The 9,249-nt window shown below is 40.5% G+C and overlaps 1 protein-coding gene across 5 annotated transcripts; it reads right to left on the bottom strand.

Moving 5' to 3' along the window:
* Nucleotides 1-4,833: 4,833 nt before the first annotated feature.
* Nucleotides 4,834-8,852, bottom strand: Med7 (mediator complex subunit 7). 5 transcript variants are annotated; one of them, XM_032913597.1, is made up of 3 exons: nt 8,774-8,792; nt 6,166-6,250; nt 4,834-5,792 (listed from the first exon to the last, which is right to left on the bottom strand). In XM_032913597.1, the coding sequence occupies exon 3, from the start codon at nt 5,773-5,775 to the stop codon at nt 5,074-5,076; it is 702 nt and encodes a 233-aa protein (XP_032769488.1). In that variant the 5' UTR covers nt 5,776-5,792; nt 6,166-6,250; nt 8,774-8,792; the 3' UTR covers nt 4,834-5,073. The 5 variants fall into 5 exon arrangements, with proteins under 5 accessions (XP_032769488.1, XP_032769487.1, XP_032769489.1 ...); XM_032913596.1 differs by lacking the exon at nt 8,774-8,792 and adding an exon at nt 8,594-8,767; XM_032913598.1 differs by lacking the exon at nt 6,166-6,250 and having other exon boundaries at nt 8,774-8,852.
* Nucleotides 8,853-9,249: the final 397 nt, after the last annotated feature.

Here is a 9,249-nt window from a genome sequence, read left to right as displayed (position 1 = left end):
ACTATAGCATTTCACTGTACGGTTTGTTTTTGTGAACACAACTCTCTCTCTCTCTCTCTCTCTCTCTCTCTCTCTCTCTCTCTCTCTGTGTGTGTGTGTGTGTGTGTGTGTGTGTGTGTGTGTGTGTGTGTGTGTCTAAGTAGATTATCTGCACTTTGTACATATCTACTACCTTAGATGTCAAATGTCTCAGAGCCCCTGGAATTGGAGTTACTGATAGCTGTCAGCCACCATGTTGATGTTGGGAAGCGAACCAGGATCCTTTAGAAAAGCAGCAAGTATTTCTAACTGCTGAGACATCTCTTTAGCTCCGGAACAATGTAATTTTATTGTAATGGAATAAACCAATCTTTTCTTTTGTGAATAGTAATTTTGTATTTTATCTTTAGTATTTCTTCTCTTATTTGGAAGTTTAAAAAATATTTGCCTTTATTGGCTTAAAAATTTGGCTGATTAGAGGGGCAAAAATGGTGGCCTGAAGTATTTTTAAGCCAGCTGGCTTCTTGGTCCAGTTGGGCTGACACTTCCCCCCGCCACCCCATCGTGGAAGTCTGAAGACAGTTTCTAGGAGTAAGTTCTCTCCTTCCATACTGGAGTCCAAGTATTAGTCAGGCTTAGTGGTAAACTCCTTCACATGCTGAGTCTTCTCTCCCAACTGTGATTCCATGTCTTTAATAAAAGCATAAACAACTTTTGCTTCAATAAAAAGAAATAAGCCGGGCTGGAGAGATGGCTCAGTGGTTATGAGCACTGACTGCTCTTCCAGAGGTCCTGAGTTCAATTCCCAGCAACCACATGGTGGCTCACAACCATCTGAAATGGGATCTGATGCCCTCTTCTGGTGTGTCTGAAGACAGCTACAGTGTACTCACATACATACATATAATAAGTAAATAAAATCTTAAAAAAAAAAAAAAAGAAAAAAAGAAAAGAAATAAGCCATTTTGTAGTGAAGTCTTTAATTCTCCTGGAGCTGAGTTTTTCATGTTTTACTCCAAGTCCACCTACTGAAAATTCCAGCATTTTCCATTTGTAATGCCATCGCTGTGACGTTTCAAAATGATACAGACATAAATTTCCTGGCCTTCAGCTCCATGCCTAATGTCTATTTATCTATCTTTCTGCCAATGCAATATTTTGCTTTAATTACAGAAGCGTGATACACTGATATCATGCAGGGAAGATCCTTTCCTTTATTCTCTTTCAAGGACTCTCTGGGTCCTTTTAACAGGACCTACAAATCATGGAACCAGCTTATCCAATTCTAGAATGTGGTGAAAAACTACGAACTTGCATTGGAGCTACAAATGAACTCAGGATAAATTTGGCCTCTTTACAAGCTCAGCGTCCCAATCTACAGATTTTGTTTCTATTTATATTTAGGTTTTTAAAAATATTATTTTTATACAGAAGTGTGTTCTGTATAAAACTCAATTGTTTCCAGATGTTTTCTAGGTCTTCCATTCTACTAAAGCTATTTTACATAGTATGCTTATATTTTTTATTTTGGACAGAATGCTGAACTAAAATGTATCATTTAACATTTCTGCAACAATCGGTAGCTGTTTACTAATCCATTATCTTTAGACTGTATGAGATTATTTATGCTGAGGGTTATTTTCTGTTCAGTGATCGCTTAGTTTCTTCCTTTTCAGTGTTTTACTTTTTGTGTTTTCCTGGTTAGGGAATCTAACACACACTTGAAGCTTTGATAGCAGGCATTCTTGGTTTGTTTCTGCTCTCAAAGGAAAGGCTTTCAACTTGGGCAGAAACACATGCTGCAGAATATTTTTTTAGAGTTGCTGTTTAAGGCAATTCCCTTCTATTCTTGCTATTTTAAGTTGCTTTCCTTTTTATGAATAGATTCTAATCCACACAAACTGAGAAAAGTGATTTTTATTCCTAAGCCCATTATTTAGCAGGTTACATTAATTAACATTCCACATTCTTGAAGTATGTACAAATTGGCTGGAAAAATTCTCTTAAAAAAACCTGTATTTGGCTTATGCTAGCTTTATAAGACTTGGAAATGTCTATTCATTCACAGAGTTGCAAAAGATTAAAACTTTTTATTCTTTGTGTATGTGCACAAGCATGTGTGGGAGTCTCTTATATTCCGGCAATGCTTATCAGGCTTCCTTGCCTCAGAAGCTATTTAAACTTGAAACATTTTTGATGAGATCTCCACTTCCACTTCTAGTTCAGTTTTCTTCTGTCTTTGATTATTTTATTTACATCCCAAATGTTGTCCTTCCCCCATACCCCTCGAAGAAACCTTGAAGAACTATTCAGGTTTATAAGTGCTGATAATTTTCTGAGAGTCTGTCCTCTTTCCCCAAATCTTTAAATGTTAGGATAAACTTGTTCATGTTTTATTACTTACTGCCTATAATGTCCATTTTTCTATTATTTGTGCTTTAACTTTTTTTTCTTTGTGGCCCCCTATTCCCAAAAGGAGTAATGTCATTAAAACCCCAGGCTCAAGGCCTAGCCTAGCCTCTGGGGCACCCATAAACCATTTCAGATCAGATGCTTCTGAGCATGTGACTGGTTAGCCTGAAGCTTGAGTACACTGTTTGGGGTCAAATGGGTTTCAGAAGGAATTAGGGTGGGGTGTTGTCTTTACTGACAGGATTACTCTGGGATGACTACTATAACTGTAATGAAAATGAGCATCCATGGATATTAATAAACCAAATCAAAGCTACACAGTCGATAAATAGAGGCCAGACTCTTAAAAATAAAGGTTGCTTTTGTTTGTTGAAGGTAGCTTTTCTGTGTGTTGTACTTTGTTAACATGTCCTTCAAGATCGCCCACATTAGCCTGGAAATCTCACCCTCTTGCATGCGCCACCCTCCAGAGTGCTGAGATTCCAGGAGTTTGCCGCTACTTTCAGTCGAGGTATGGGTGCATTTCAACGGCCATCCCTGATTCAACCAGAATGTGAAGCCTAAGTTCTGAATGAGGCTGAGTGAGCAGTTCATAAGCAGTGCCTCTGGGTCCTCTCTGCAACTGGCTGCAGTCTCATTCACTTAAGCAAGACTGCCACTTACAGGTAGTATCATCACATTACAGTATGAAGCCAGTTCTTAAAATCTTAATGCTAAATATCAATGGTTTCCTAAAGTTTAAACTCAGTATACTTCCATGCAAACGTCACATTGAGCCCCATAAATTTTCCCAGTTACTTGCAAATGACAAGTACAACCAGAAGCTGAATATGGTGACACCTGCCTAGAACTCCAACACTGAGGCTGAGGCAGCAGGATTACTCAGATTGAGACCAGATTGGTCTACATAGTATGTTTCACGTCAGCCAGGGCTACATGGGAAGACTGTCTCAAAATGCCAAAAATAAGTACAACTTTTAACGAGTGGTAAGAATATTAGCTGACTTTTATCTCATTCAATCCTTAAAATGAAGCTATGGAGAGTTTGTCGTTTTTACTTGTGTAGTGTATTTATTGTCATTATCAGTGTGTAGGAATCAAAGGACAACTTGAGTCCATTCTCTTCCTCAACCATGAATTCTAAGCAAACACCCTTACCAACTGGCCCTACATTAGTATCTCAGTGATAATGTTTCAGGATTTAAATTAAACCACATAGCCCATCAGCCAAATCTCAGCCAAACCTACTCTTATCTCATTTTAAACTCCCACAGTGTAGAAACTTACATTTAAGTGGCCCCAAAAAGTTCAAATTTCAGTGTCTGTATTTTACTCCCACTACTCAGATATAATCACTGGATTAGAGCAGCATTTACCTATCACCCATGACCGCTGTACGGCCACAGCAGACAAGTGTATGAGACAAATTATACAGCTCTCAGTGCCTATTACATAGGCTTACAGTGAGTTTATCACCTGATGGAGATGAGGAACCAAAAAGGAGGGAAGACATAAAATCTCTGCCAATTTCTTACCCCAGGTAGACTCCGGCCCAACCAAACCGTAAATGTTAGGTTTCAATTCTCAGGAGTCTACTACTACCTACTAAAAAAGGTTTTAGGTAGAATTACAAGCACCATCTTAAGATATGGATGTCTTAACCGACAAACCATGCCTCCTCAGTATGTTTGAAGAGAAGCCATTCTTCCAATCCACAAATGTATCCTCTCGAGTCTAGTGTCGTGAGATATTTTACAAGGGTGGATTTCCAGATTAGAAAACTGGAGTAGCTCTAGTTATGATTTCCAGTAGGACTGACTAGCAGATAGACAGAGAATGAAGTTCAGTGCTTTGGCTATGAAACTACTTTCTAACCTGATTGTGCCACTCACTAGTTGGTTAAGTCAAGCTCTCTGAACCTCTTCTTCCTCATCTGTAATGACTGAAATGGACTGAGTTGTGGATAAATAACTTTGTATGTGATTAGAACACATGGATCTGAAAAGGATATAAACTGGGCAAGGTATTCTGATTAGGCTACTTTGGAAGCAAGACTCTTCTGAGGGTGGTATAATGGCTACGTGACTAGGATACAATCTTAACAAACACATACCAGAAAAAAATATAATTGAGACTAAAGAGCAGCTGCTCCACATAGGCATCTACTTGAGGAAGCCTATATCCATCTGTGAAGGCGAAGTATGTACATTTCCCATAGAATTGGACCACAACACCACGTTATTACCTGACTGGGGCAAAGAAGAGCCCCTACCAAATATTCTGTGGAGAATAAGGAGGACAAAAGCTGCAATACTGAGTTGCTGGAGTCATCCGGAAAATAAACATTCTACATTGTTTTAGAATAAGTCTAAACATTTTATAACTTCACATGGCTTAGTCTTGAAGTAAATAACTTTTTTTTCCAAGAATGACAATTTGGTATTACTTCAAGTTTTTATTCCAACTCCAAAAAATAGGACTATCTCAAACAATAGCAAACATTCGGCTTTTTTATGGCAGTTACTCAGATATACTTGCCAGCCTATTTAGTGTTAAATTACCACCTACAGCATTTCTACTGAAAACAGTCTCTCTCTATCTTTAGTTATCCCTCTTAAGACTGTCTGAGAGAACAAAAACTAATACATGATGCTATCACTAAAAGGAAAAAAGGAATTCTCTTCATGGCCTTTCATTCATTTCATCAATTAGCACACATAAGGCAGCATCTTTTTCTATAATCTGGTCCCTTCTGTGACCTGAACTTTCTCTTTGCTGTTCATTCTGCCCAGTACAATTGCTGTTATCATCAGTATCCATCGGCTCCGTTTTAACTCTCATCCCTGCTTCTGAGTGAGGTAAATCATCAGGCAAAGAAGCCAAGCAGTTTTGAATCATTTCAATTACTCGTTCCAGATGTTTCTGAAACCTCTCAGCTGTTTCAAGGCGCTGGCGTTTCTGGACCTCCATCATGACTCTCAAAGTCTCTCTTGCTTGGTGGGGTCGATATTCATTTATAAGATGATGCACATGTACAAAAAGCAGCTTAAGATCTTCTAGCTTTTCTTCTCGTTTGATACTCCCAGGACTCCTTATTAAGATGTCTAAAAGGTCTAAGAAATTAATCAGTATAGACATATTGAGTTTTCTCAGTTCTTTCTTATGATCAAATTGCATAGGATGAAGTCGTTCAATGCCCTGACTTTCTAAAGGGCGAATGATAAGATCATCGCATTGGAATTGGTTGCCAAACATCATGTAACTGTCTTTGATTGGAGGGGGAGGCTTGGGAGCCAAGCCTTCCTGAATGTTTTCATCTGTATATTCCTTGATGTACTGCATTGGAGGTGGGGGAAGTGCACTCACTTGCTGTGGTTCACCCATTGTGGACAATCAAGAACCTAAAGAAACAGAACACAATTCAGAACAGAATCATCAACACCACCTCCCCACTGGACTTCGGAATATGTTCTTTTTTCTGACAGTACGGGGTACAAGACAAGATGATCTTAGATTTTAAAATTAATATTTACAGCAGGGAATAGCTATCAATTCTTTTCTAATTAAATATTTTGTTAACACTCATATATTTTCCTTTGTCTCCTTGGTGCTTTCAATGGCAGTTAATAAAACAAAAGCTATACCTTTTTTCATCTATAAAGAGAATCTGAGGGAACTGGAAGCTGGGGCAGGGCAGGGTGCGAGAGGGTGGGTCTTGTGACATCTGTCACTGTGTCATGAAACTTCACTGATGAGAGAAAAAAAAATACCAACCTAAGACCAGAGCAGCCTGATCAACACAAGTACAATGTTCAGTAGAAGTTCGTTGTGGGTTCAGACCATATTATCTTCAAGCTTCCTGATGGGAAGTATAAAAATTGAGAACTTGTTGGCCAGCAAAGACAACAGGTGTGCTAATTTCACCTTAGGGAGACAGGAGATCCTGGCAAAGGAGGAAGAAGCGAAGAGAAAAATAAGGCAAAGCTATGGCTTTATGAAGATCTGACAAAAAAAACCCTTCCTTGTTAGATTAATGGGATAGAGCAGGGAAGGTGCAGATAGTTGCACACCAAAGACTGCCTTCCAAAAATGTCTGCCCTATGTCTACTTTGTGATAGCACGAGTTATGATTCCAACATTCAAGTATAAATTCCCGTTGTACAATTTCTGCAACTGACAGTGGACAATGGCAGGTTCCTTTTTACTGTAGAATCACCACTTAAACATAGTTAGTCACTGACTCCCAGGTACCATGTCTTCTTTACAATACCTGCTCTGGTCCTACAGGCCTGCTGTGTCCTGGCTCTTAACTCTATTCACCCAAGACTACAGGTTGTTGCTTAACTGAATCAGGCTTTAAAATGCTGAATCGCCATGTTCACTGCAGTAAGGATAACAGAAGTGAGAACCATGAAACAATGTCTAGTGTCTAACTATACACCCAAGTCGAGGTGTGCAAACCTTGTCTATGAAGGAAATTCTGAGAACACAGAACAGCCTCACTTGGAAATCCTACGATTATTTTTATTCTCTTTGAGCCCTTCTCACCTGTTAAAGAGCACTCATGTGATCATGCAGTAAGATCTGTTCTGCTTGTTTAGAAAATGATGTTAGCATTAAGGACTCACACATTGTAGACAATCTGACAAATGTAAATAAAGCATTCAAAGTGGGAAAACAAGCAGCAGAGTCCACCACAGGTTTGCAGAGGACTTTATTTACTGTTATTTTTAAACAATTTTTTAAGAAGACCTAAACTGCCCTAGGCATGATGGTTGTTGAGTCCTAATGATTGAGAAGCATGATAGCTGTGAGTTCAAGGCCAGTTTGAACTACATGGGCCAGCCTGTGCTAAAGATCCATCTTTAAAAACCAAGAAAATATTTATACATGGTATATGACATACTTCTTTTTCATGCCTGACTCCTTTTGGTAGGCATACTCTGGGAAAGAACAGTTATATACAAAGTCATATGCCTTATTTATTTCTCTTTTCCATAATCAAACTACATATGGTGTCTATCAATCTCACTCACTTTGCTTTCTACTGTACAGTGGTTTCCAAAACCAAACACTTAAGATTCTCTATACGTCTTGACAAAAATCACTTGTTAAATTTCACACTTCTAGAATTTTCCAAGGTTTCTGAGGGAAGCCTCATCTTACAAACATCTTATACTACGGTTTTATTGACAATTAGCATTTTAACATCTTTTCTACATAAATTTAACACCAACACTGCAACATATATGGTCAAAATACCCTCTGCTTTTCCAATTTAAGCTTAAGTACATTATACAATGAGAAGATTCTTGAGCGCTTTTTCACACTGAGATTCAAAGTAACAGGGGAAAGTAACATACAGGTTCCGTACTCCTGGAATACATTAAATCTGAGGGAAGTCACTTCAAATTCTTCAGGTCGTCCAACTCAACTATTTCAGGGTGTCTATACCTAAGATACTAGTGTCTATTTGCAGTCACATCAAGTCAACACCCGGCCTAAATTTCGTCCCCTGAGGGCTTTTGAAGATGAGATCTGCGCTTCCCTTAGCCACACCCATACTAAACTCCCATTTCCTAAAGGTTTCTAGTAAGTGACTGGCATCCTCACTTGTATCTTCCTAACGGCACAACTATTCCCAATTTGATTTTAGAAACAAGAAGCCAGTTTCCAATGTGCAGAAGTGGGTAAAATGTACAACGGGAATTTGTACTCCGTTTTTGTTTTGTTTTGTTTGGTTGTTTCGTTTTGTTGCGCGGAAGTGCAAACCCCGATAACTCAAGCATCCCGTTTTAGAGCCTGCCACCTTACAAAAACCGCCCTCACCGGTTTAAACTGAACTTTTCAAAGCCGCTGGATGTCGTCACTTGCTAACACTAACAAAATTCAGTTTCTAGCATTTGCTTGGGGGGGGGGGGGGAGGAGTGGTCGCAAGCTCAGACACTTGGCTCACTCGGTCCCTGTCCCTCGTAAAGTCTGGTACAGGATAAATCCGGATCCGCCCGAGGCTCTCCCTCCCCTCCCCCAGCCTCCGCGCTCCCAGGTGGCTACTATCATTTTACTAATGCCGACAGGGCAGGCTAAGGCCACGACACTTTAAAAGCCGGTGGCGTGGGGACGAGAACTCGGACCTCCCAACCTCCGGTCCGGCTCGTCGTCCGGTCCGCGAGACGCCCGGAGCGAGCCGCACTCCGCGCACCTCCGGCCAGCCGCCTGCCTCAGGCCCCGGGGAGGCTCCGCTGAGGGACGTGGGAGGAAGGCGAGCCCGGGCTTCCCAGGTTGTCCCGCGCCGGACCTCAGCGTGGCGCCGGGAAAGACGCAACCGCGGGGGCGGTGAGACAGACTCTGGCTGCGGTCGCCAAACGCCGCGCCGGCTCACCTCAGCTCTAGCTTTTCCCGTAGCGACTTTTTCCTCAGCGCAGCGGAAGCACAAGTTCCGGTTGCCTTCTCAGGAAGAAGCCTCTGACGCGGGCCTTTAATTGGCTACGAAGCCTGTCCTATAGCAGGTCCTACTCCCGCCCTAAAGATACTGCGCATGCGCACTCCCGCGTCTCCCTCTTCTCCCGGGAAAAGATCTCTTGTCTGTCTTCTTGGTCAGGTCAGGAGAGCGTTTCTTCATACTTCTTGTTAGTAAAAGAAAGTACTCTCTAGTAATTCTACTCCTCGCCGCCCACCCCCTTTATATAAGACTCTTAAAATTAAATATTTACCTTATATAAGTCAGAAAATACAGATAAGCAATATTTAAAAATATCAATGCTAACCTTATCATCAAAAAAAAATTTTTTTAAGCAAGTTGTACTCCATGATATATTCATACATACATGGGGATATTTGGGAACATGATTAAGACTA

The sequence above is a fragment of the Rattus rattus genome, chromosome 9 (genome assembly GCF_011064425.1).
Source record: "Rattus rattus isolate New Zealand chromosome 9, Rrattus_CSIRO_v1, whole genome shotgun sequence".
Taxonomy (NCBI): domain Eukaryota; kingdom Metazoa; phylum Chordata; class Mammalia; order Rodentia; family Muridae; genus Rattus; species Rattus rattus.
The sequence above is the reverse complement of the archived record's forward strand: the minus strand, read 5'-3'. Positions and strand labels throughout refer to the sequence as shown.

Excerpts from the sequence above, each read along its gene's own strand:
- Med7 (XM_032913598.1), bottom strand. The coding sequence starts at position 5,775 with ATGGGTGAACCACAGCAAGTGAGTGCACTTCCCCCACCTCCAATGCAG.